Here is a 27,774-nt window from a genome sequence, read left to right as displayed (position 1 = left end):
TTTTGTTTTCTGCATTGTTTTGTTTATTCTTTTCTCAGTAGTTTACCATTTCACATTTATGCAATAAATGTACGGTGAATACGTATGAGAGCCCGGGTGTGTGCAGTGCTGTGAGGGAGGTCAGAGTGAATCAGACCATACATTTGGACATACTTACACACACCAAGAGGCGACAATGTTAAAGCCACTCTGTCCAGGACTAGAAAAGTGCTTCCATGGTAAACAGTATCTCCCATGTGTCTGCAACAAAACATACACTCAACATTTGCTGGTCTCCGCCGACTAAACATTCACAAGAACCTATTCTACATGCTGGATTCAATTACATTAAAGACTACTGTAAAACTAGCTGAGAGCTCCATTTAACAAAATGTTTCATTAAAAAAAAAAGGCACTAGTAAGCTTGCAGAAGCCAGAGATACAATTTTCTTGCAACAAATAAATAATTTCTTTTAATAGAATTGACAAACATACTGAGAATACTTTATGGTGAATGGAATCAAGGTGTGGCCCGCCAGATCTGTTACACACCACTTACTTGCTTGTCTTTCCCACCATGCTGCACACCACCACATTTTACATAGTACCCAACTTCACATCCAATACAACATTTTTTTAATATCAACAATCCTCAAACATATTTCTCACCAATAATAGCGGTGTTATTAACGAACAAATCCTCTTTTAAGCTGTCCCCAGATCAATGGACTTTTACAGGAATTTCACAGAAATTATGATAAAATATTACTGACTGCATCAGTCTGGTGCTGTGTAGGACAAGGTTCATTTGTCATCTATAGCGGTGCTCTGACTACAAAGTTCTCTACTATACCCCAAACCTCCCACCATCCCCCAGTCTGGACTTTTTTTAATGGAAAGTCTAAATAAGAGACAACATTTTATTGAAGTGAAGTTTAAAAAGTTAAAATATACAAATATCTGGATGAACGAAAAGCAAGAGAAATCAGCGCCAACATTGATTACTGAGGAAGTTGAGAAATTCTAATAAGCAGTAAAGAAATACGATGAAAACTTATTCACACCAACAGAATCAAACAGCACACAGCATCCATTGTACGGAGTAGACATATTTAGGAAACTACAATTGATCTTAAATATAAAATTAATTCCCCCTCTAAAGTGGGGCAAAGTAATGGCATCACAACCCTAAGTGTTAGAACTCGGTGGGTTCAATGAAGTGCAGAAGGTGCTGCACTTGGACATGGCTTGCATATGCTGGACTGTAGCGACCTGGGTTTCCGAACTCAGAGTAGGGCGAGCTCCCAAACATTGCAGTGCTGCAGCACGGTGAACCAGGTCTCCTGAGGATGGAGGTGCCGGGGCTGCAGGGGGAGCTCGGGGTGTGCGGCTGCACCCTCCGTTTCCCTTTGAACAGAGCTGGGCTCGGCCAACTGAGGAAGCAAACAAAACGTTCAGTTAATCAACAACGGCACATGGATTTATTTTGTCCTCTTGAACAAAAAATTCTTAACACAGTGCTTGCTGATTAAACTCAAAATAGGTCCAAGCACACACACAATGACTTTAAGTGACAATATCACATTTTTTTACAAATGGATTAATCATAACAAAGGTGGGATGTGCAGGGAGCCTTGACAACACTGGGAGACCTGATTATGAGACGCCCAGATAGGGTAGACAGTCAGAACCTTTTTCCGAGGGTGGAAATATCCAACAATAGACAATAGGTGCATGAGTAGGCCATTTCGAGCCAGCATCGCCATTCAATGTGATCAAGGCTGATCATCCCTATCAGTACCCCGTTCCTGCCTTCTCCCCATATCCCCTGACTCTGCTATTTTTAAGAGCCCTATCTAGCTCTCTCTTGAAAGCATCCAGGGAACCTGCCTCCACCGCCCTCTGAGGCAGAGAATTCCACTCTCTGTGGGGACATAGCTATGAGTGAGTGGGGGAAAGTTTAATGGAGATGTGGGGGGCCGTTTTTTTTACACAGAGTGTAACAGGGGCCTGGAACACATTGCCAGGGGTGATGGTGGAGGCAATAGGATAGAGGCCTTTATGAAGCTTTTAGATAGGCACACAAAAGCGCAAGGAATAGAGATATGGATCATGTACGGGTTTAAAGAATAACCAAGTCACTATATGTTCGTTCTGCTACTGAAGAAAATGTAACAAGCATTTTTTTGATATTTATTTGCTTTAGTGTACACAACTCTTTTTGCTTTCATATTGCTTACATGCAGGCAGATAAGAGTTAGTTTTGGCATCATGTTTGTTACAGACACCATAGAGCCTGTTCTTGAGCTGTACTGTTCTACGTTCAATGTTCTATGTTCAATACCCACCTCTGCATGTCTGAGGTGGAGTAAGACATCACTCTGTTCCTCCATTGGTGGACACATGGGAACCGCTGGGGGTCAACATCAGCGCTGCCCAGAGCAGCCAGGACGTCACAGTCAAGCTTAGTCGGTCCATCTCTGGAGGGAAGATGGAAGAGACTTCAGGTACCAAAAAAGTGGCTTTTTTAAACAAAACACACTAAATTCGCACTTGCCAGGTTATCTTAGTGTTCTCCTTAAAGTCACATTGCTGGTCATGTTTCTTCACCTTACAATTCTCCATCTCTTCAAGGATATGGACATTTTATACGTGAACCATTCGGATAGCCATGGAGATGTGACGACTCTGTACTGCCTCAGAAGAGATCAATAATTTGGTTACACGACAAGCATTGCACTATTTTACTTGTGTGTGATTGAGTTTATGTCTAGTATGATATTACTGCGTTGTGTGGAAAACAAGGCACTTCACAGAACTGTTAAACTGTGTTTGATCCTGACCTCGGGTGCTGTCTGTGTGGAGTTTGCACGTTCTCCCTGTGACCGCGTGGGTTTCCTCCAACATCCCAAAGATGTGCGGGTTTGTAGGTTAATTGTCCTCTGTAAATTGCCACCAGTGTGTAGGGAGTGAATGTGAAAGTGGGATTACATAGAACTCGTGTGAATCGACGGTCGGTGTGGACTCAGTGGGCCGAAGGACCTGTTTCCGTGATGTATCACTAATGAATCATCAGTGAAACTACTGAAGCTGACAACACATTGCAATCTGCCGTGACATCTGTATAAATTAATACAATTGCCCAAAGGGTCATTCAATGGCAGTAACTGGAACCCAGTTGATGCAGTGGCCATGTGAGACTGTGGCCATTCATGGGACGATGTGACCCGATCGAGGCCTTACAGCCTGGGATTCGATTAGATGGGGAGCCGCTCCAAGAGGGTCAGCCCACGGATAAGATGCAGCCTGCAGCGGCATGAAGTGGAGGACACCAACATCGCCAGGCCAACGCCTGCAACTCCCAACCAGTGCCGTCGCCAGGACAACGGGCCTCTATCGCCAAGTTACAACTCTAGATTTTTAACAACCTTGAAACTTGAAGGATGCAAGATGGTGCCAAAAAGGTGGCGACCCTTGTCTATTGTCTCAGTTTCAACCTCTTCTTACACTTTAGTATGATTGTGTCTGTGTATAGGAATGTTACTGAAATGTATGTAAAAAAGGAATGTCACTGCACCTAGGTACCTGTGACAATAAAGTATGCTTTATTGTCACATGTGCAAAGTTCAAACGCACAGTGAAATCCTTTTCTTACAAACAAGCCAGCAGAGTATTGCCACACCACCCCCAATGAGCAATTGTACAGCGATAGTCTCCTGAGCCCGCATGCAAGAGGAGCTATGTTTTGACACAATTTTCCAAGCCCAGTCCCAGCTACCGATGCCGGTGAGCTCCAGGCTGCTGCAAGGTCTCCAGCTGTCACTTGGTGCCATTGAACCATCAACGTATAGTTCCTTACCCAACCAGATAGATGCCCTTGGCATCTCCTTTCCTGACGTGCCCCGGAGTTTGCTTTGGCGGCAGAAGCTGTCTGTCCTCTGATGATCTGCTGACGTTGTCCCATTGCACGTTGAGCCGTGGCTTTAGTTGGGTTTGAGCGGTATTGGATTTGTGTGTTGAAACGTCCCGTGTGGTGGCATCAGATTGCTCTGTACTACAGGACAAGCTGCCGTGCTCTGCACAGCCCTCGGTTTCCAGCTGTAAAGTCGCTATCTTAGACGTGCACAATGACAGTGAGTGAGTGATTTCATCAGCACCACCCGCTGCGGCCTCCTTGTTCAATCCTGTCTCAGGCAGCCCACTGCTCTCAGCGTTCATTTGTTCAGCTGCACCCTGCTTACACCCAGAGCTATCAAATCTGCCATGAGCTATCAAATCCAAAGTCTTATTCTCCAATAGTGCCGCCGTTACTTCAATCTCATGCTCCTCTGGAGGTTGGATGAGCGGGTCAGAAAGCAAATGTCTCTCCTTGTCATCCAGCAGGGAAAGTTTTTCAAACTCAGCCATGAGATTAGAAATAGGAAAGAGATCAGATGCCGAGCCAGGGATGGTGACCGAGCAAGGACATCGCCCGACTGGCTTCTCGTCGACAGGCGAACAAACTCCGTTGAGGTTTGGCAAGATCTCTTTGTCGGGGCGACTGAGATTGGCCACAGAGTCGATGATGTCCAGGGGGCGAGGCACGGGGAGTATATGGCACCCGTTTTCTTCAATGGCCCCAAAGCCGCTGCCGGGGAGAATGGCGGACTTGCTGACCTTCAATGCGGCATTTTGTCTGTTTTTTATTTCTTCAAAACTATCCAGAAAAGCACCAACGGAGACAGAGTTGTTGTATTTACTGTTTTTACCTGAGTTATGGAAGGGGAAAAAATAGTTTTGAGTGTATTTTTGTCACACAATATGTGATTAATCTAAATAGTTGCTTGATTTCAGGTAGAAAATATTATTCCCCAATATTAACTTCAACTGTGTTACTGGGGCCAGGCAATGATGCCCCTGGTATCCCACTGCTCACAGCCTGCCCGCCACAGGTTTGTCCAAGAACCAATCTCAATCCATGCCAATACATTACCCAACTCAGACCCGCCACACACCCGATGGTATGGAGTGAAATTAGAGCATGGTTGGCGATACATGTGCACATGTGTGTGTGTTCGTGTCTGTACGTACACATGTGTGTGCGTGCGTGTCTGTACGTGTGCAGATGTGTGTGCACGTCTGTATTTGCATATATGTGTATGTGCTGGTACATGCGCCTGTATGTGCGTGAGTGTGTATGTGCGCATGTGTCTGTATGTGCGTGTGTATGTGCGCATGTGCCTGTATGCGCGCGAGTGTGTATGTGCGCATGTGCCTGTATGTGCGTGAGTGTGTATGTGCTGGTACATGTGCCTGTACGTGCGTGAGTGTGTGTGTGCGCATGTGCCTGTATGTGCGTGAGTGTGATGTGCGCATGTACCTGTATGTGCATGTGTATGTGCTGGTACATGTGCCTGTATGTGCGTGAGTGTGTATGTGCTGGTACATTAATAAAGTCTAATCTAATCTAATGCGCCTGTATGTGCGTGTGTATGTGCTGGTACATGTGCCTGTATGTGAGTGAGTGTGTATGTGCGCATGTGCCTATGTGTGCATGAGTGTGTATGTGCGTGAGTGTGTATGTGCGCATGTGCCTGTATGTGCGTGAGTGTGTATGTGCGCATGTGCCTGTGCACGTACATCTGCGTAGCTGTACATACACGGGCCATTCTTAGTCACGTGTGTGACCAAAAATATGAAACATTACGGAATCCATCTCTTCTAATTCTGAAAGAATTACAGGTATATTGTTTTGTACTGTATATATGATCCATATTTTTTACGGTTTATCAAGCGAAATGTTTATATGTTATGCTGACAATGTTTGTTTAGGGTCAGGGGTCAAATAGGACTGGTCACATGTGTGACCGCACACAGAAGCATCTTTTTTCATAACTCAAAGTTTTATCTTACAAACTGTGAATTTTAAAAAGCTAGAATGTTCACATCTTTAGCAGACATGCACTATAGTTCTGTAGGTAGGAAAATAGCAATGAATAAGATGAATCTCTTACAAGAATATTTTTAATGTGTTACTTTTATGTGAGGACATCTGGTCACGTGTGTGACATTTTGGGCACACTTTCCAAAGAATGGCCCACGCACACACTCACACACGCTTCATATGAATATTTAATTTTCAGAGCAAAACTTTGCCGTCCCTCCTCCCCAATGTTTGTAATTCTGGCACGACTTTACCGACACGAGCCGCCCAGGCCGACCTTGGAAGTGTTAATTCCACAGCTGCGACGTGTACGTTGACTTGTTTCTCGAGGTCGTTGGGAATCCTGCCCCTGTGCCCTCCCCCCGTGCCCTGCCCAAGGCCCCCCCCCTTCCCTGCCCCTGTGCCCTCCCCATGTGCCCTGCCCTGCCCGTGCCCTCCCCCTGTGCCCTGCCCAAGGCCCCCCCCCGTGCCCTGCCCAAGGCCCCCCCCTGTGCCCTGCCCCTGTTTTATTTATTTATTTTTATTTAACCTTTATTTAACCAGAAGTCTCATTGAGATTAAAAATCTCTTTTACAAGAGAGTCCTGGCCAAGACAGGCAGCAGCAGTTCCACAGATACAGACAATAATTTAAAAACAACATATAACATATAAATAGAGTCACAGTCAGAACATCATCAAACAAAGCATGTACAGACAGAAGAGCCCGCTTCAACATCATTAAGAAGGGATTTAAATCTGTTTATAGAAACCAGCTCCTTAAGTTTCAGTTCATTCTGCAGCTGGTTCCATGCGAAGGGAGCAGCATAACTAAATGCCCTTTTCCCCAGTTCAGTACGGACTTTAGGTACAGTTAGTAAGAACAAGTCCTCAGAGCGGAGCTGATAAGTTCCTGTGCTTTTTCGAATTACATACTTCTGCAGATATGAAGGAAGAACACCGAGGATAGTCTTATAAATAAGGATATGCCAATGATGGAGTCTGCGGGTGGACAGGGCAAACCATCCAACTTGAGCATACAAAGTGCAGTGGTGCGTGAGGGTTTTAAAATTAGTAACAAATCTCAGCGCCCTGCCCAAGGCCCCCCCCCCCCCGTGCCCTCCCCCTGTGCCCTCCCCCTGTGCCCTGCCCTGCCCCCGTGCCCTGCCCAAGGCCCCCCACCCACCCCCCCCCCCCCCATGCTATCTGGGGCCGGACACTCGGCTCTCCCACTTTGCCTCACCCGAACCGCTTGTAACTGATGTGTCTGCTGGCCTGGAGTTATTCCCGTTAATGACAGCGAGTGCCACTGTCCCTGATAACAGCGAGTGCCAGTCTCCCTGCACAACCTTGCTGCTGCTTCTATCGCGCCAAATGCAACTCAGCCGCGAGTCTTACACCGGGCATGTCGGATTAAAAACAGTGAACAACTTTAGCAGAAGGATGGCTATCATCACACGGACTCTCTCGCTCTCTGTAATATCATTGATTCCATGATAGTTTTGTACTCACCACTTGGTGGGGGACTCTTGAATCTATTACAGATGTAGATGTCTCCTTCCTGTTCAGAGTTTTTACTCAATTCTTTTTTGCTCAGATATTCTTCAACTTTTCTGATTCCTTCTGGTGCTGCCAGATCAATAAAACAGCCAAGAAATTCCCAGTATTCAGCCCATGGATGCCCCAGTTCATGAGCTAAGTCCCTGAAATGAAAAGTTCCTGCATTGCATGAGTACTTATTGAAGTCGTAACAATGTAAGAATTACAACAGCTCTTTTATTTTTCACAAGCTGAATGTCTGTTATTAAAAAGCAGTTAACAAAATTACAATACGTGACGATTGTACCAAAGACAAATGTGTGTGTGTGTGTGTGTGTGTGAGAGAGAGAGTGTGAGCGAGTGATGCATGGATCAATGTAGTGATTCTCTCAGCAGGGAGTTGCTCTAGACGAATTCCCCACCAATCTCCGAGCTCATTGCTTCATTTTAACCCTGTGTACTATTTAATATCCACCGCAAAGATCTTTTGGGTACCAGGCAGTTTACTTTCTCTTTTTCTTTAAAAGCACCAACTCCTGCTTGGGTTGGGTTCAATGGAAGCATGAGTGGGCTGGTTAACTGCTGGGGAAATCCTGTCATGGTTTGTCATGCTCTGGTGGCCTAAGTGTGTAGCCATTGAAGCACTCCAGCCAAAGTGATCTGATCCAGAAGTCTGAGCAAATCAAAGTGCTGAAGGGACTCAGCGAGTCAGGCAGCATCTGTGGAGGAAATCGACAAACGGCATCTGAAGAAAGTTCCCGATCTGAAACATTGTCTGTCCGTTCCCTCCACAGATGCTGCCTGACCTGCTGAATTACTCCAGCACCTTGTGTTTTACTCAAAGTTTCAGCAATTGCAGCTTCTTATGTGTCTGATTGAGACGTTTACTTTCTCTGAATGGAATAGCATGAATAGAAAATTAAAACTAAAGACTTTCAGAACTAGCTTATCCCAATCAGACAGTGGTTTCATGCTGAGTCCTTCCAGATCCCTGGTATTACTCTTGCCTACTACATTTCTTCACTATGTCGTCCTTACCGTCCCACTCGCTCGTAGCCTCGATCTGCATCGGTCTTTTTAAACTGGCTTGCACTCTCTCGGGACGGAGTTTTCCACACGCGCCGAAATTCACTCGCCTGATTTGAAGGAGAGGGAAACATTACAAGAGTAGCGATAAATAAACAGGCCCCCTTGACCCAGAGTCCACGGCCACCATCGATCACCCACTCACACTAGTTCTATATTCTCCCACTTTCTCATCCACTCCCGACACAGTCGCAACAATTTACAAAGGCCGATTAACCTACAAACCCAAATGTCTTTGAACGTGAGAGGAACATCGGAGCACCCGGAGGAAACCCATGCGATCACAGAGAGAACATGCAAACTCCACACAGACAACAGCTGGTCAGAATCTGGATCTCCGGCACTGCGAGGCAGCGGCTCTACCCGCTACGCTACTGAGCTGCTGATCGATGGTCGGCGTGGACTCGGTGGGCCAAAGGAGCCGTTTCCATGCTGCATATTTCAATTCAAATCTCTCATTGCTTTTGGCTTCAATGAAAATAATTTGGACTGAAACATTAACTCAGTGTCGTTGTTAGTCCACAGGGGCTGCACACTGAGTATTCGCTGCTGTTACCCCACCCCCCTCTTGTGAGTTGGCCTTTCTTGCTCTTCAAGAATGACTCCTACCAGCAAGGATACAGGGAGATGAGCCATACAGGAGAGGGAATTGCAAACGGCCTGTGAGCAAAGATGTTTACTTTGTCTGCATATTTCATACAAGGATGCAAAAAAATGGGCGGCACAGTGGCGCAGCTGGTCGAGCTGCTGCCTCACGGCGCCAGAGACTCGGGCTCGATATTGACCTCGGGTGCTGTCTGTGTGGAAAGTCGATCAATAAATCAATCAATTTTCTGCAATTACAGACGTGGTGCATAAACGGCCAAATACTCGCCGTACATCATAATTCTCAGCATTTAGAACATACCAAGATTTACGTAAACCAACAGGAAGTATTTTAAATGCTTCGTCGAGTCAACGTGTAAGAAAACGTGAGAAATGTAATTAAAAAAAGTACCTTGCAAGGAGACATGGGTCCTGCAAATGCCTTGACTGCCATAACTGGATCTTTAGGATTGCCAGAGTGTTTGTGAAACGACGAACAGAGAAGCCTATCGGATGCATCAGGTGACCAGGGAGGAGCGATGATGGGTGGGGATGAGTTGTCAATGTCTCTCAGCAATGGCACATAACATCGATCTGAAACACAATACTGGCACCTCAATGATCACACATTATGGTCACGTACCTGGGTTCAGTAAAATCACACTGTAGATAAGCACAATAGTGTACAAGTACAATGTTGGTCAAAGTAAAATCCTAAAATAGGCGGCACAGGGGCGCAGCGGGTGGAGCCGCTGCCTCACCATGCCAGAGACCAGGGTTCGATCCTGACCTCGGGTGCTGTCTGTGTGGAGTTTCCAGGTTCTTCCTGTGACTGCATAGGTTTCCACCGGGTGCTCCGGTTTCCTCCCGCATCCCAAAGGTGTGTGGGTTTGTGGGTTAATTGGCCTCTGTAAAATGCATCTAACATGGGGACAATAGACAATAGGTGCAAGAGTAGGATGAGAAAATGGGATAACATAGAAAGAGTGTGAGTAGGTGATTGTTGGTCAGCGTGGACTTGGTGGGCCGAAGGGCCTGTTTCCATGCAGTATCTCTAAACTAAAAGAACAAAGCACTTCAAGGATAAGCACAGTCTGAAGGCACCCAGCGGAGTGCAAGGTAGCTGAAAGATTGAGGCAAGAGCTACACTGTGGTTATTGTGACAGCCCATTACAATGTCTGATCAGCGTTTAAATAAAGTTAATAGGTCATTCTGTTTTCACAGAAAACAATTCTGACACAGCAAAATGACAGAGACTTCATCAATATTTTTATAAGCTGAGAGAGGCACAAACAGATCTGTAAGCGTGGAGCTACAAGACAGAAATAGCACCACCTTCTGGGGTGATATCAGTGCAACTGGCGGGATACACTTATTAAACACTTGCATATCGTTGGCCCTTTATGAAAACAGTCAGTCTGCAGAGAATCAGGCCCACAACACCCATGATGACCATCACGTCTCCATCTGCACTAATTCCATGCACCAGCACTTGCTTCATGTCTTTTAGTGCCAAGGCAACACAAGTGGTGGTCTAGGTACTTCATAAATCTTATGAGAGTCTCTGTGACTGCCATGCTCCCAGGCAACATCTATGCAGGTAAAGTTACTGCAACAAAACGAATGTATGAGGACAAGGCAGGCTCTTCCTCCTAGTCAATTCAATTCAACTTTATTGTCATTGCACAGATACAAGTATGGGTACAACGAAATGCAGTTTAGCGTCTGTTCGTAGTAATAGTGCAATATAGAAATAAAAATACAGAATAAGCAAACAATGTGGACGGAGAGACTGGAGAAATCTATCGGCGGGACTCCGAGTTCAGCAATGTGATAGTGTTGTTGAAGAAGCTGTTCCTCATCCTACTTGTACGAGACCCGAGGCTCCTGTACCGCCTCCCTCATGGGAGGAGGGCAAACAGTCCATGGTTAGGGTGGGAGGGGTCCTTGATGATCTTCCCGGCCCGTCTCAGACACCGTTTTCGGTGGAGGGCATCCATGGCAGGGAGCGGGGCACCGATGATGTACTGAGCGGTTTTCACCACCCGTTGTAGTGCCTTCCTGTCAGCTACGGTGCAACTGCTGTACCATACCGTGAAGCAGGTGGTCAGGATGCTTTCGATGGTACAGCGGTAAAAGTTGGTCAGGATCTGGGGGGACAGGTGAGCTTTCTTGAGCCTCCTCAGGAAGTAAAGGCGCTGCTGCGCCTTTTTGATCAGTTTGGAGGTATTGAGGGACCAGGACAGATCCTCCGAGATGTGTACCCCGAGGAATTTGTAGTTGGAGGCGCGCTCCACCTCAGTCCCGTTTATATGGATGGGGGTATGTCTGCCACCTCTGTTCTTCCTGAAGTCAACAATAATTTCCTTCGTCTTCTTGGAGTTGAGGACGAGGTTATTGTTGGCACACCAGGCTGCCAGGTGCTGGACCACCTCCCTGTAGGCTGACTCGTCGTTGTCACTGATCAGTCCTACCACCGTGGTGTCGTCGGCAAATTTAATGATGGCGTTGGAGCCATTCTTAGGGATGCAGTCATGGGTGAAGAGGGAGTAGAGGAGAGGGCTGAGCACACAGCCCTGTGGCATGCCGGTGTTCAGTGTTATAGTGGAGGAGGTGAGGTTGTTGACCCTAACAGACTGTGGTCTGTTGGTGAGGAAATCCAGTGTCCAATTGCAGAGGGAGGTAGAGATGCCAAGTCCGCTGAGTTTGGTGATCAAGCTAGCGGGGATGACAGTGTTAAAGGCGGAGCTGAAATCGATGAACAGCAACCTGATGTAGGTGTTATTGCTGTCCAGGTGGGTCAGGGCAGAGTGTAGGGCCGCCGATATGGCGTCCTCTGTAGACCTGTTGGTCCGGTAGGCAAACTGATGGGGGTCCAGTGTGGGGGGGAGGCTGGCTTTGAGGTGAGCCAAGATCAGCCGCTCAAAGCACTTTGCAATGACAGGGGTGAGTGCCACTGGGCGGAAGTCGTTGAGACTCCCTGTAGCTGATTGTTTGGGCACTGGCACAATGGTTGATGTCTTGAGGCAAGTGGGGACAACACCCTGGGCCAGTGACAGATTGAAAATGTCAGTGAAGACCAGGGATAGTTGTCCAGCACATGCCCTGAGCACCCGCCCGGGGATGCCATCGGGGCCGGCAGCTTTGTGCTCATTCACCTTGCTCAGTGCATCTTGTACAGCAGAGGTGGAGAGACTGAGGGGTTGTTCGTTCGGGGGTGGAGCAACTTTGATGGTTGGAGTTTTGTTGTCCCGGTCAAAGCGAGCATAGAAGTGGTTTAGCTCGTCAGGAAGGGAGGCGTTGTCTGGGGGGGGTGTTAACTTTATGGTAATCGGCAATGGATTTGATTCCTTGCCACATGCGCCTGGGGTCGGAGTTGTTTTGGAAATGCTCCTCGATCCGCCGTTTGTGATTGAGTTTAGCATTCCTAATTCCCTTTTTCAGATTGGCCCTGGATGAGCTGTATCCCTCAGCGTTGCCAGATCTGAAAGCGGCATCGCGAGCCTTCAGCAGGAGTCTGACCTCCCTGCTCATCCACGGCTTCTGGTTAGGGAAGGCCTTTATCTCTTTGTGGGTAGTGACGTTGTCAGTGCAGAATTTTATATAGTCCAAAACGGTTGAGGTGTATGAGTTGATGTCCACTTGGGAGTTGAAGGTGGCCTGGGTGACAAACAGACTCCAGTCTGTTTGCTGAAACTGTTCCTGTAAAACAGAGACAGCCCCCTCAGGCCAAACCTTCACTGTCCTCACGGTAGGTTTCACACGTCTGATTAGAGGTGTGTATTTGGGGAGCAGGAACGGAGAGAGGTGGTCAGACTGTCCCAGGTGGGGGAGGGGGAGGGCTTTGTAGGCTTCAGTAATATTAGTATATACTAAGTCCAGAATATTGTTTCCTCTGGTTGGGCAGGAGACATGCTGGTGGAATCTGGGGAGTACAGTTTTAACAATACAGCAAGATTGAATTCCCTTTGTTCTCTCCCCCACTTGGCCTACCCCCATTCACAGGAACACTTCTACCTACAGTGCACCCAACAAACTGCCCTGCAATGAAAATATATATTTGTCCCAGTTTGGAAATATGTTTGAATTTCTGGATTTATTTGATAATGAGGGATGCCATTTTAGATCTCCACCCGTCTTCAGCTGCTCCTGTGTCCAGCCTTCCCTCAAACCTCACAAATACTTCAATGATTTTATGGGTCATACTTTTTTAACTACAGAGAGTGGATAAAGAGCTATAAGCACCTCTGAGGCCACAAAGACTATATGATATAATAATTATCATTATTGTGCACAAGTACACATCTTTTATTATATCCATGGTGACTAACCTTGTAAATATTCTCTGATTTTTCCCCTTACTTCGTCAGATTCAGCTTTATTCCGTTCACAAATAACCTGAGAGCAGAAATAAATGATCAAACCCGAGTTGGCCAATGAAATTCAAGCTCAGCATGTTCTAAAGGAGCAAAAAAAAACTAAAACTTTACCTCCATAGGAGTAGACCCGTAGACGTTCTTCGAAACTTTGCAGATATCGGGATGGGAGCATAAGATGTTAACTACCTCGGCATGTCCAAACTTACAGGCAAAGTGCAGTGGAGTGTCAAAGCCCTGAAAGCAAGAGCAGAGAATTTTTGCAAGTGTATTTTTCAATATTTGTTCATGAGACGTGGATATCAATGGAGGAGCAAAGTTTAAAGGAGATGTGCGAACTAAGTTTTTTTTTAACAGTGCCTGGACTGAGCTGCATGGAGGCAGAAATTATGGTGGTGTGGGGCGTAGGTCCCGAAATGAAAGCGAGGAACCAGGTGTTTCGGGCGGTACCTTTTATGTCCTTCCAGGAGAGGAAGATGGCACCCAAACCATTGCCTTTAATCCCTCTGGTTAAGGGCCGCCTCTGGACTGAACCATTCCCGTGCCGTGGGGTTTGATAGTTGGGATGGCCCGATCCTTGGGAGCCGCCACATTGGTGTTTAAGATGCTTTGGGATATGCAGGAAGGGAAGGATATGGACAGAGTACAGGCCGAGGAGATTAGTTTAACCTGGCATCATTTTGGGCATGGACACAGATGGCCTGTTTCTGTGCTCTACTGTTCTATTCACATTGGAAAGGTCCTTTCATGTTCAACTCAAGTTTTAAGATTCCAGTGTTCTCAGCTCAGCATAACCAAATCTGAACAAGGGCCCCAACCAAAACCTTGCCGATCCATGTCCTCCAGAGATGCTACCTGACCTGCTAAGTTACTCCAGCACTTTGTATTTTGCTCAAGATTCCAGCATCTGCAGTTCATTGTGTCTCCATTACCAAATCTAATTAGTTGAAGGTAGACAAAAATGCTGCAGAAACTCAGCAGTTGAGGCAGCATCTATGGAGCGAAGGAATAGGTGATGTTTCAGGTCGAGACCCTTACCCGCTGAGTTTCTCCAGCATTTTTGTCTACCCTCGATTTTTCCCGCATCTGCAGTTCTTTCTTAAAACAAATCTAATTAGTCGGTCATTTTAGATTATTTTTTTAACTGAACCATCAGTATTTAATTGCAAACAATGCATTTTAATTTTTTTTAAAGTGACTTTTGGGAAACAGTGAGAGTCACAAACATTAATTGAGGGAGGAGTTGTAATACTAACCCGTTTATCAGGAGTGTTGAGATAAAGGTCAACTATGTATTTGATGCGTTTTTGCAGCATAACTTCATCATCATCGGGATACATCAGCAGCATGAATTCACGACTTTCCAATGTCTCCAGTAGAAACTGACAGATTTGCGGCTGATTCTCTTTGGCAGCGACGTGCATGGCATTGTAGCGACATCCTTCCTGTGATTTATAGAGAAGTGTCTTGTTACCTGTAGGAATCAGATGCTCCTGTCCCACAGTGATTGCAGCATCTCCCTTATCTCCTCGCCCACCTGTTTGGCAAACTTCTGCTACCATTCCTAATATCCCCATGTCTGTATTTAGCAGTTCTTATGGAACATACTTTCCTGCTGATTTAGTTTGATTTAACATTTTTCCGTGCTTCCCTGTGAAAGATCGGTGGGTATTGGCAAGTAACCACTGAATGAAATACTACATCACCAGGATCTAAGGCAGACAATCCAAATTATAGCCAGCCGAAAGGTACCCACACAAACCATAAAGCATCTGGATCACTGGTAAAACCAACATCACCACCGTGACCAAGGAACTTGCCTTCCCTGTGCTCAGTCAGCATGGTGCAATGCCAGACTGCACTTCCTGTAACCACAACACAAATCTGTTCTTTTTATTTACGCTAATTACAACATTTCCCTTTTAAAATCTGAATTGGGGTTCATGACGGTGAATTTTTTTTTTCAAAAGTTCAAACTACTCAGTGACGAAGCTTGGTGGTGATGGAAGGAATTGGCTGTTTGTCCTGGATCAGGTCAGCACACAAAGACAATCTCGTAGAGCAGTGGCGGGTTTCACAAACAAGTCCGTTTATTCAAGGCCTTATTAATATATACTGGGAAATACTCCGAGAAAACCCAGAGGGCTTCAGTGATTCACAGCACCCACAGCTTTTTTATATTCTTGTGACACAATACAGATTTTACATTTTTAAAATAATTCATCAGTGATCAATGTTTCTTTGTCGTCTTTCATCCTTTTACCCAGTTATCCTTAACCTTCTGTTCCATGTTATTTAGAAAACAATTCTCCCATTTAGAGACATACAGCCCTTCAGCCTAACTTTGCCCCATGCCAACCAAGATGCCCCATCTACACTAGTCCCACCTGCCTGCATTTGGCCCATAATCCTCTCAACTTTTCCTGTCCATGTACCTGTCCAAATGTCATTGTTTGACAAATGGTTGCAATAAAGGACGCCTTTAATTCCAGATCAGTTTTATTGCCCTCAGCCTGGTTTTACAACTTCCTGTGTTTGTCTTCACTTCAGCAAGCTATGCCTTGTAATCTAAACTCTTCTTAAATCTATTTATTGCCTCTCCTATAATTACCTTCACCATGTTGGCCTCTTTTCCCACCATGCTTCCCCAGTATGTAAGCTCTTGGGTTAAACATGTTATAAACCTGCCCAATATGCTTGCAGCTATCAGCATTTCCTACAGAGATCAATAAGCTAAAGAAGCAACAAAATCATGCTAATTTATATTTTTCATGAATCGTCATGATGTCTAACAATCATTGGACAAGAAGGTCTAATCCTCAAACCTGCAAAACTGTCGGGTTGTCTCCAGAACCAATGAGGTAACGCGGATTACTCCACACAAGTTCAAGAAAGGCAGCCTTGTCTCCTTTTTCAACAGCTTTCCGCAGCTTTGATGTTAAGTCCTGAGAGCGTGGACTTTTGTAACTGTTGGCTCGCTCCCTGTTGGTGGCTTCCAGTTCCAGAGAATTCAGGCAATCTGGTAGAACATTTAATTATACATATAAAAGTCAAACATGTTACCTTAACTGGAGGAGGCCATTTCTAAAATGATCAAATTAGTAATTAGTTTCCCCCAATCTCATCTTTTCCTCTGCATATCTTGAAAACTTTGACCAAATTACCCTTCAACCCCATGGAATATACTCCTGGTTTTTAGATTATAAACAAGATGCTGGAGATATTATGGGGATGGCACCAGAAATGTGAGATTATACCTATTAGGGGAATACAAATAGATGGTGCCTCTTTCTCTTACAAAGAGAAGCTTGAAGTCATAGAGTGGTACAGCATGGAAATAGGCCCAAATTGCCCACACTGACCAACATGTCTGAAGAAGGGTCTCGACCCAAAACGTCACCCATTCCTTCTCTCCAGAGATGCTGCCTGTCCCGCTGAGTTACCCCAGCATTTTGTGTCTACCTTCGATTTAAACGAGCACTTATTTCCTGCACGTTATGTCCCATCTACACTTTTCCCACCTGCCTGCGTTTGGCTCATATCCCTCTAAACATAGAAATAGAAAATAGCTGCAGGTTTAGGCCATTCGGCCCTTCAAGCCAGCACTGCCATTCAATATGATCATGGCTGATCATCCAAAATCAGTACCTGCTTTGTCCCCATATCCCTTGATTCCTTTGGCCCTAAGAGCTAAATCTAACTCGCTCTTGAAACCATCCAGCGAATTCCACTGCCTTCTGTGACAGAGAATTCCACAGAATCACAACTCTCTGGGTGAAAAAGTTTTTCCTCATCTCTGTCCTAAATGGCCTAACCCTTATTCTTAAACTATAACCCTTGGTTCCCGACTCTCCCAACATCAGGGACATTTACTTGCATCTAGCCTGTCCAATCCTTTAAGAATTTTATGTTTCTATAAGGTCCCCTCTCATCCTTCTAAATTCCAGTGATTACAAGCCCAGTCGGCCCATTCTTTCATCATGTCAGTCCCGCCATCCCGGGAATTAACCCGGTGAGCCTACGATGCACTCCCTCAATAGCAATAAAGTCCTTCCTAAAATTAGAGGACAAAACTGCATACAATACTCCAGGTACAGTCAAACCTGTGCCCTGTACAACTGCCGTAGGTAGGACCTCCTTGCTCCGAAACTCAAATCCTCTCGCAATGAAGCTGCATGCTTACTTTCAAAACAGTCCTATCCATGTACCTGTCCAAAAGTTTCTTAAACATGTGATAGTACCTGCTATCCTAGATACACCTGCAGGTGTATCCTAACTAAAGTCTTTAAATGTTTTTAAAAGGTTTTGGAGCAGTCTCAGAGTAGTTTCAGAAAGGGACTAAATGTAAAACTGCCAACAAGAAATCAAACGGGGAATTCAATAAAAAAAGGGTATTTTCTAGCAGAATGCTCAGGATATGGAACTCGATATTAAGGGTGGAACTGAAGGCAAACTGTAGAGGCATTTGAAGGAAGGCAAGATGACTATTTGTGGAGGAAGGGGATAGCAGGATTAGAGAAGATGTGAAGGGCACATCCACATGGACAAAGAACATTTATTGTCATACATCAATTGGTGTAGTGAAAGTTGAGTTACCATGCAGCACACAAATAAGATAAACACAACACTATAGACTTTAACAAAAAACATAAAACATCCCCCACAGCGGAATCAACGTTTCCCACTGTGAGGGAAGGCAACAAAAGTTCAGTCCTCTTCCTCTTGTTCACCCGTGGTCGGGGCCTATTGAGGCCTCCGCAGTCGCCGCTACGGACGGCCCGATGTTTCAGGCCCTCTCGCCGGATGATGGTACTCCGGCGCAGGAAGAACATTCTCAGCGGCTTGGAGTTTCCGAATCGGCCGCTTCCTAACGAAGTCCACAGGCCGAGCTGGGCGGAGCTCCAAGACTGGCGACCTCGGCGAAAGATCCCAGGGCTCTGCGATATTAAAGTCAGCGCCGCCCGCGGCTGGAAGCTCCACAGACCACCGCTCCAAGATGTTAAAGTCAGCAGTCCCAGCACTCCGGAGCTTCCAACATGGCGACCATAGTAAGGCATCGCCCGCTCCGCGATGGTACTTCTGCTGCGCCGCTGCTGAAGCTGAAGCTCTGGCCGGTCTCCGGCGGGAAAGGCCGCGCCAATCCAGATGGTAGGTCACGAGGAGGGGGCGAAGATGCGGCTCGAAGGAAAGATGCATCCTCGACCCAGGTAGCGACTGTGAAAACAGTTTCCCCCTCCACCCCCCCCAGATAAATAGACTAAATGACCTCCACAACAAAACTTTTTGACGGACTAAAAACTCAAAGGATGAAAGTACGAACAGCTGCAGGCGAGGCTGCCACACTCGATGGCACCACCACTCGGATTGGACTGTTGGAGCTGACTGCTGTATTTTTATGCCGCATCTTCTTTTTAGTTCTAATTAATACTACCCTGAAGTATTTATCAATGTGAAATGGGATCCTATTTTAAATCAATCCAAAGTCACGGTAGAGTTCTCAGAGAGAGAAAATCTTGCAATGCAAGCAATATGATTTCAGAGGAAAGTATGGAAACATACTATGGTGATGTTTGCAAATAGCAGAAAGCTGGCCATAAGGATTTGTCCGGCAGCTCCCAATGGAAAACCCACAATGTGGGAAGAGGAAAGACAACCCCCTGATGCAAGGAGCATCCTCGGCCTACATCTAACCACAGCTCCATGGTAGCAGCACTACCATGCTGGCATGAAAATAGAAACGGAAAAACGACTTGCAATTCTGCTCGACAACGAGCGAATGAAAAAAAGACACAGCGCGCTGGAGTAACTCAGCGGGTCAGGCATCATCTCTGGAGGAGTTCAAGAAGGAACTGCAGATGCTGGAAGATCGAAGGTACACAAAAATGCTGGAGAAACTCAGCGGGTGCAGCAGCATCTATGGAGCGAAGGAAATAGGCGACGTTTCGAGCCGAAACCGTGCGAAACCGTCTGAAGAAGGGTTTCGGCCCGAAACGTCGCCTATTTCATCATCTCTGGAGGGTATGGATAGGCGACGTTTCGGGTCGGGGCCCTTCTTCAGACCTGATGATAGTAAACCAGCATCTGCAGTTCCTTGTGCCTACGCTTTAAGTTGATGAAGCTTCCTCCCAGGGAACTATACATTTCTTGTGTCAGAAGTCATATTTTTCCAATAAACAGAAACAACCGTGTCATCAGAAATGTCACAGGTTGTACTTCACTCTCTTTTCATCACTAAGCTTTACTAATAATGTGTGTATTTTCACTTTAGTCTGTAGATTTTAAAAATGCTCCAAAAATTGCAGAGTAAATGTGGAGCTGAGAGTGGTTCTTTAAAAAAAATTACCTTGTTGCATATCCTGACATTCATAATGTATGTAAACTTTCTATTATTTATGATGAACTCCCTCCCCTAAACTGGTGCAATGGGTGATTCTAAAAGGAGCTGCTGGTTCCCCACTCAGAGTGACCATTTGAAGCCAGGGTCAGGAGTGCTATGAGATTTATTTGCTCATGAGATCACTGCACCCCCCACATGGGTTGACAAACATAAATGGGAAACTTGGCAGATATGATTTCCCAAAATAGAAAAAGAAAACAGCAAATTATTTTGATGATTTTTGCTTGAATGTTACACTTTTGCAAACTATAAGAAAGGATACACAAGAATAAAAATCTATTAATAATTTTCTGAATATAATATCACCTCAGATTCTGAAAGAGTGCAGGCTCATACACAAAACATTTATTGGAAGGTCCAATGAATAAAAACTTGTCAGAAACGTAAGATTTGTGGAAAGATAATAGGGCAGCACAGTGGCGTTGCTGGTGGAGCTGCTGCCTCGCAGCACCAGAGACCTAGGTTTGATCCTGACCTCAGTTGCTGTCCGTGTGGAGTTTGCATGTTCTCCCTGTGACCACGTGGGTTTCCTCCAGGCACATTAATTTCCTCCCACATCCGAAAGACATACGTGTTTGTAGGTCGATTGGTCTCTGTAAATTACCCCTAGTGTGTAGGGAGCGGATGAGAAAGTGGGATAACATAGAAGTGTGCACGGGTGATCGATGGTTGGTGTCGACTCGGTGGCCTGAAGGGCCTGTTTCCATACTGTCTCTAAACTAAACTTGCCCTTAAAGAGTGATCTACCCAATCTACAGTCTTAATTCAATACATAAGATGCACTTTCACTGCCTGGTACCAGAAATCTCTTCACAAAGGACAGCCCAGTGAAAATAATTGCCCTGGATAACAAATGTGCTTTTTGAAAAAATTAAGTGCAAAAATCAAACAAATTTGTGAAGCCACAGGAAAAACTCCAAATTCCAGAATTTCTCATGAAACATGATGACAAAAATTTACCTCTATTATGGATCACACTGCCCGTTAGTGCAGATACATAGGCAGAAGGTTTGGTTGGCGAAGGGTAGTAGTCACAAATACCTTTGGCAAACTTCTCCGCATCTTCTTTGTTTGTAAAAGCTTTGAACCGTGAGCCTTTCATCGTCTTCACAGCTTGAAGAGCTTCCTTCTTATCCAAATATACATGGACTTTATCTATTTGAGGGAAGGTGAGGAAGGTTAGGCAGCAATCACAAGAGCAGGTCGACCAATGGTCGTCCTGCAAAGAACACGCACTACAGCTCTGTGTCTCTGAAGCCATTGTTATAGTTGTGGAGACACAAGGAACACATTCTCTTGTAGATTGACACAAAATGCTGGAGTAACTCAGTGGGACAGGCAACATCCCTGGTGAGAAGAAATCGGGTGACGTTTCTGGTCGAGACCATTCTTCAGACTCCCTCTACAGGTGTCTGACGTGCTGGGTCCCTGGTTTGCTCACCAATAGATTATTTGCTTTCAATTTAAAAGCACACATTTCTTGCATTCGCTGCAATCACAGCCAGAATTCCAAGATGGGCCATTTCTCAAATAGTAGCTAATTTTTATTATACTCAAGAATTCAGAAGCTTCTTATTGCCTCTCATCGCCTAAAAAAAGTGGCAATGACAAATAAGCACCTTTAAAAATCAGAAGAGTAAATCACTGTCATTAGTCAGCCTGGGCAAGTTAAGCTGAAGGGCCTGAAGTATAGCTGAAGTATAGCTGGGCAAGTTGAGCTGAAGGGCCTGTTTCCACGCTGCACGGCTCTATGACACTGTATTGCTTTAAATGATACTTACTTTGAAATGTAATCGATTTTATATCATGTTTATTGCTGTCCTTTCTCAATGAACAGAGTAAGTGATTTATTGTAAACGAGTGACTGGTGCAGTGAGAACTGCAGGGACACAATAGTATGTCTCATTGGCACTGTGCACAGTTGCTGAACATGTAGGTTTGTGGACATTATTGTGCCAAGCTATGACCCGGCATTCACATGGTAAATGTTGCAGACTACAGAAGTGAGAGAAAGGTTCTAGTTGAAAATATAAAAAACCATAGCTACTGGAAATCTGAATTAAATAACGAAGTGATGGAGCAAACCACAAAGTGCTGGAGTAACTCAGCGGGTCAGGCAGCATCACTGAAGGACATGGATAGGCGACATTTCAGATCAGGACCCTTCTTCAGACCAATCCGAAACGTCGCCTGTCCATTCCCTCCACGGATGCTGCCTGACCCGCTGTGTTACTCCAGCACTTTGTGTTTTGCTCGAGATAACCGCATCTGCAGTTCCTTGTTTATCCGACAAAGAAGGAAATTCTCAGCGGGTCAGACGACATTCAGTGGACAGAGAAAAAGAGTTAAAAGTTCAATGACTAGGGTGGTTTTTATTTTGATCCGTTGTCTGCATTGATTCATACAATTTAAAATTTTGTAGCACCAAGACATTAAAACTAGTTTCAAATCTTCCCATTAAGGGAAGGAAAGAAAATCTGTGGCCTGAGCTCCTGGTCTTTATCACCATATCATTCATCTGCGATGAGCGTCTCAACAAATAGCACGTTAACGTTTACTTTATAGGCTTAGATAAGAGCAAGCAGCAAAGCGAGTGAAACAGTAATCTAACAACAAAAGGGGAGGAAAAAGGAGTAAGAATTGGAGAGGATCGAAAGATGTGATAACGCCAGTTGATAATCAGAATCATAACATCATGGAAACAGGCTGTTCAGCCCAACTCATCCATGCCAACCAAGATCGAAGCTACATGTCTAGCCCATCTATGCTAGTCCCATTTACTTGCAGTTTAGAAGCATTGCAAAACCTATGTAGACATAAATTGCTGGAGTAACTCAGCAAGATGGGCTGCATCTCTGGAGGGAAGGAATAGGTGATATTTTGGTTTGGGATCCTTCTTCAGACTGAGAGCCATGAACATAACCTATATTATGGGATGGATTTGATGGCCAGTCTTTGGCTCAAAGTGATTGAGGACTGAGGCAATGGAAGGTGTTTGGTTTCCCGCTTAAATCAGACTTCAGGTTCAATAAACATTTGAACTGTTCCATTTTGAAAAGGGAGGCTAATTCTAATTCTTGTTTAATTTCATTTCCTGAGAAAATGCTGATGGGGAAAAAGAACTGTTAAAAATCATTAGAATAGGTATTTGTCTCTGATGGCCTACTGCCATTCAGTGAGATCAGTGCTATCTCCATCCTCAGACTGTGACCTGCACTAAATCGAGATCTCATAAAGCAAAAGCATCACAAACCATCACATTACCTGGTTGCTTCCTTTAGTCATGTGCAAATACCTTCAGGAGATCAATTAATGATGATGGAGGTATTCTGATACTTCAAACCTAACCTCAACTGTAACTGTGAACACTAATGCAATATCTAGTTATAATATGCTTAAATTTGATATCATGTAATATTTAAGAGACTTACCATTTCTGGACAAAATGTCATCCCAGATCGGACAAACTCCATAATAAACTAAAGGAGAGGCAGCTGATCTTTCTGAAGTCAATTCAGTGTTATTCTGTAAACCACTCACATCCACGGTTTGCGGCGAGTCTGGAAGGTTCACTCCCACATCATGTCCGTGACAGTCATTGTTGCCGGCATGTGTATCACTGGGTGAATAGGAAGCAGCCAAACACGTTACGGAACTGCAGCTTGTGGGATAGCTGAACAAAGCAGAGTCGTCTTCAGGTTTGACAGAGCTGGCGGTCAGCTCAGGCAGGCTATCTGCTGCTGCCCCTCCTCCCTGACTTTCCAATAAAGCCTGAGCTAATCGCTTCTCAAAAATAAGACGGGTTGTTGAAGTTACGGGGGGTCCACAGTTCAACCCTGCTCCAAGGATTTCTTGTCTGAGCTCAGCAGGCGTAAGTTGCCGAAGTCTAATCAAAATAGCTTCCATCCCGCTTTACCTGGGAGAAATAAACAGGGAGCACTTCTCATTAGGTTTAGGTTTATTATTGCCAAGAGTCAAGAGTGTTTTATTGCCATATGTCCAAAAAAGAACAATGAAATTCTTACTTGCAGCAGCACCACAGAATATGTAAACATAGTACTCTGTGAACAATATATTAAATTAAAATTTCAGTGTCTATACACACACACATAATATATACACATAAAACAAACAATCAATAATAATACAAAAAGACAAACCCAATGCCCCAAGTCTATGTAGCTCAGAGCTTATTTGGAGGTTGTAGTGTTTAATAGCCTGATGCATGTAGCGATACAGTATGGTTTAAATGCTATCGGATCAGATCAGATAATATTAATTATAATAATAATAATAATAAATTTTATTTATGGGCGCCTTTCAAGAGTCTCAAGGACACCTAACAAAGATTTAGCAAGTAGAGGAAAAACATGTCTGCGGAATGAAATAAATAGTAGAGACATGACTAGTACACAATTTAAAGACAGAATTCAATTCAAAACACAATATAAGGCAATTCAAGCACAGATGAAATGGGAGGGGGACGTGGGGCTAAGGATAGGCAGAGGTGAAGAGATGGGTCTTGAGGCGGGACTGGAAGATGGTGAGGGACACGGAATTGCGGATCAGTTGGGGGAGGGAGTTCCAGAGCCTGGGAGCTGCCCTGGAGAAGGCTCTGTCCCCAAAACAGCGGAGGTTGGATTTGTGGATGGAGAGGAGACCGGCTGGTGTGGATCTGAGGGACCGTGAGGGTTGGTAGGGGGAGAGGAGGTCAGTGAGATATGGGGGGGCCAGATGGTGGAGGGCTTTGTAGGTGAGGACCAGGATTTTGTAAGTGATCCGGTGGGAGATGGGAAGCCAGTGAAGATGTTTGAGGACTGGAGTGATGTGATGCCAGGATTTGGGGTGGGTGATGAGTCGGGCGGCTGCGTTCTGGACCAGTTGGAGTCGGTTGATGTAGGTGGAGCTGATGCCAAGGAGAAGTGAGTTGCAGTAGTCCAGTCGGGAGGAGATGAAGGCATGGATGAGTCTTTCAGCAGCGGGAGGTGTGAGAGAGGGTCTGATTTTGGCGATGTTGCGATAAATACAATCAAGCCAAACTCAAGTACAATGGATAGAGTAAAGGGGAAGATACAGGGTGCAGAATATAGTTATCAGCATTGTAGTCCACCAGTTCCTTACACAAAGTCCAATGTCCACAATGGGGTAGAGGTGAATCTGAATATTTATTTCTGATGTAAAGATCATCTCATAAAGATCATCATGTGGAAGTTTGGAACAGACAAATAAAATATTTAAATATTGATAAAGTATTAAATGTGGCCAAAAGGTGGTATGATGGTTAATGGTTGAAAACAATTAGGAAGATATTTGTATGTCAGCCTTCGAAAGTCACCTATCCATGTTCTCCAGGGATGCTGCCTGTCCAGCACTTTGTGTCTTTCCTTGATAAACCAGCATCTGCAGTTCCTTGTTTCTACAACACATTTGACAGGTTGCCACACTCTTTAAAAGGCACCGTATTTGATGTCAATAAGAAGTCCTTGAAAGACCTTTAAAATGGAAAGGTTAATAAATGCTGAATAAGTTTAATATTTTACCAGTCATATTTTTCTGTATTCCTTCTCAATCCTACTGGAGGATGAAATGAAAAACCATGTGCCTACTGATTACTGATTCAGACTTTGCAGCAGGTTAATTATTCATACATTTTTTTTAAACTAAGAAAGCAATTTTGATATAGTGAACTAAGATATGCTGAAATCAATTGATTAAAGATTGCAGTTTGCACAATATAATCAAAGCATAAGTAAAGTAACAAAATCAGCTGTGATCTTGGTACCAAATGATCACTTTGTGACTCAGATAAATATTTAGTTGTCTTATTTCTAATATATCACACATGCAGAATACTTCGCACCTTTAGCACAAAAGACACGACGTTTCAGACACCATATCAGAATTGTTCCCCTGATTAAACATTATTTTTTTTTAATTAGTGCATCCATGGCCAGCAAAAGCATCAAATCAATTGAGAGTAAAACAGATATCAGGTTAGCCTTTTCTTTTTGCAATGGGAAAATCTAAGCCTTCACAAAAGTATAGGCAGGATTTTTCCCATAGGCTTTGTTTAGTGACTCCATTATTTTGCAGCCTATTGTCTAAACAACTGGCAAGGAAAGAGACAGATGGAGAACTCGGGCCATTGACATTCTTATATGGATCCAAATGAATTGTTTTTGTGAAACAGGTGTGAATGTTGTAATCATCCAGTCACTGTTTACAGATAATTATGTCCCACCACCCACCCTCTGTAAGTGAAACCCGTTTCTATAAATTGTGATGGAGTGAGAATTGGGTTGACATATGGAAGGAAGAACTCCACTTTGCTTTGAAGAAAAACTGAACTGATTTTCCAAAACTAGGGATAATATTATAATTATCACTCAATTATTGTTCACAGGTAACTATATCTCAGCCCCCCCCATCGCCATAAAGTGTGAGGGAGAGGGAATGGAAGCGATGATGTATGGAAGGAGGAAACTGGCTCTGCTGCCTTTTGAATCACAACGGAACCGTTTGCATGAAAATGGAGCGAATATTATAATTGATCACCCAGTCTTTGTTTGTAAGTAACTATATTCCACTCGCATCCAGTCTCTATAAATTGTGATGGAGAGGGAATGGAAACGAGAAACTGGTTCTACTGTTCCTTGATAACAAATGAACTAATTGATAACTTGGGTGAATATTATAATTTATCACCAGTTATTGTTTAGAGGTAACTATATCACACCCCGTCACTATAAAATGTGAGGGAGAGTATACTGAAGCCTGGGTTTGATGTTTGAAGGAAGCATTTGGCTCGGCTGCTATTCGAAAACAGATGAACTGAAAACTGTGGGTAATCCACGCTTCTATAAAGTGCGATGGAGAGGATGTAGATGCTTGGGATTGATGTACGGAAGGAACAGCTCCGATCGATTGTCATTTGAAGCACAAATGAACTGTTTTTGTGAAACTGGAATAATCTAGTCCTTGTTTATACGTTACTATATCCCATCCCCAACCCCTGACCATATGTTAGTGTGAGGGAGAAGCATAAATTGAAGCATAAAGTCTCTGCTGTTCTTTGAAAACAAATGAAATGAAAATTAGGGCGAATGTTATATTTTATCACCCAGTCAGTGTTTACAGGTAACTATATCCCCACTCCCAGTCTCTGTAAAGTGTGAAGGACGGGATATTGAAGGGCAGGGTTGATGTGTGGAAGGCAGAACTGACGGGAGGGAGGGGAGGAGATGGGAAGGAGAGGGCTGCGGCCTTGCCGGCGCGGTCCCAGCGGACAACAGGAGGGCGGGCTCGGGGCTGGGAGTCGATGGCTGGGGACCGTGTGTGGCGACAGATGCCGCCAACTTGCAGCGAGACACGAGATTCCCACTCTATGTTTCTTTCCCGAAGCCGGCACCCACCTGAGGGGCCGCCGTGGCCACAAGTCTCCGTGTCTCTGTTTCCGTCTCCTCCTCCGCCGCCGCCGCCCGTTCAAACCGCCGGCCGCCGTGGACCCCGCCCAGCGCCGCGCCTGCGCAGCCCGGGACCCAGCAGCTCCTCCCACCGCCGGCGGCGCTGTCACTGGCCCGGTGTGGGAGGACCGATCTGTTCCTCCCGCAGGCGGCTGGAGGACTGAGCAGCTCCTCCCACCGCCGGCGGCGCTGTCACTGGCCCGATGTGGGAGGACCGAGCAGCACTGTGTGTGTGTGTGTGTGTTTTTTATAATTTAAGTTGCCAACACAGCAATTACTGCAGAGCAAAGTCCCAGTGACAATATTGTGAAGTCCAACATCTTCCCAACAACCAGCAGGCTCTTAAAGTGCAAACATTAACCTCGACTATAAGTAAGTTTATTGGCCAAGTATTCACATACAAGGAATTTGCCTTGGTGCTCCGCACACAAGTAACAACATGACATAC

The 27,774-nt window shown here is 45.0% G+C and overlaps 1 protein-coding gene across 3 annotated transcripts; it reads right to left on the bottom strand.

Moving 5' to 3' along the window:
• ankle2 (ankyrin repeat and LEM domain containing 2) lies at positions 1-27,429 on the bottom strand. 3 transcript variants are annotated; one of them, XM_033043946.1, is made up of 14 exons: positions 27,276-27,390; positions 23,600-23,779; positions 23,295-23,566; positions 20,824-21,018; positions 16,292-16,485; positions 14,723-14,911; positions 13,581-13,703; positions 13,422-13,488; positions 9,502-9,683; positions 8,457-8,554; positions 7,392-7,582; positions 3,839-4,727; positions 2,328-2,459; positions 1-1,412 (listed from the first exon to the last, which is right to left on the bottom strand). In XM_033043946.1, exons 2-14 carry the CDS (start codon positions 23,767-23,769, stop codon positions 1,175-1,177), a joined length of 2,940 nt encoding a protein of 979 aa, XP_032899837.1. In that variant the 5' UTR covers positions 23,770-23,779; positions 27,276-27,390; the 3' UTR covers positions 1-1,174. The 3 variants fall into 3 exon arrangements, with proteins under 3 accessions (XP_032899837.1, XP_032899836.1, XP_032899840.1); XM_033043945.1 differs by having other exon boundaries at positions 23,295-23,779; positions 27,276-27,429; XM_033043949.1 differs by having other exon boundaries at positions 20,905-21,018; positions 23,295-23,779; positions 27,276-27,412.
• Positions 27,430-27,774: the final 345 nt, after the last annotated feature.

Source organism: Amblyraja radiata, chromosome 25 (genome assembly GCF_010909765.2).
Source record: "Amblyraja radiata isolate CabotCenter1 chromosome 25, sAmbRad1.1.pri, whole genome shotgun sequence".
In the NCBI taxonomy this organism is placed as follows: domain Eukaryota; kingdom Metazoa; phylum Chordata; class Chondrichthyes; order Rajiformes; family Rajidae; genus Amblyraja; species Amblyraja radiata.
The sequence above is the reverse complement of the archived record's forward strand: the minus strand, read 5'-3'. Positions and strand labels throughout refer to the sequence as shown.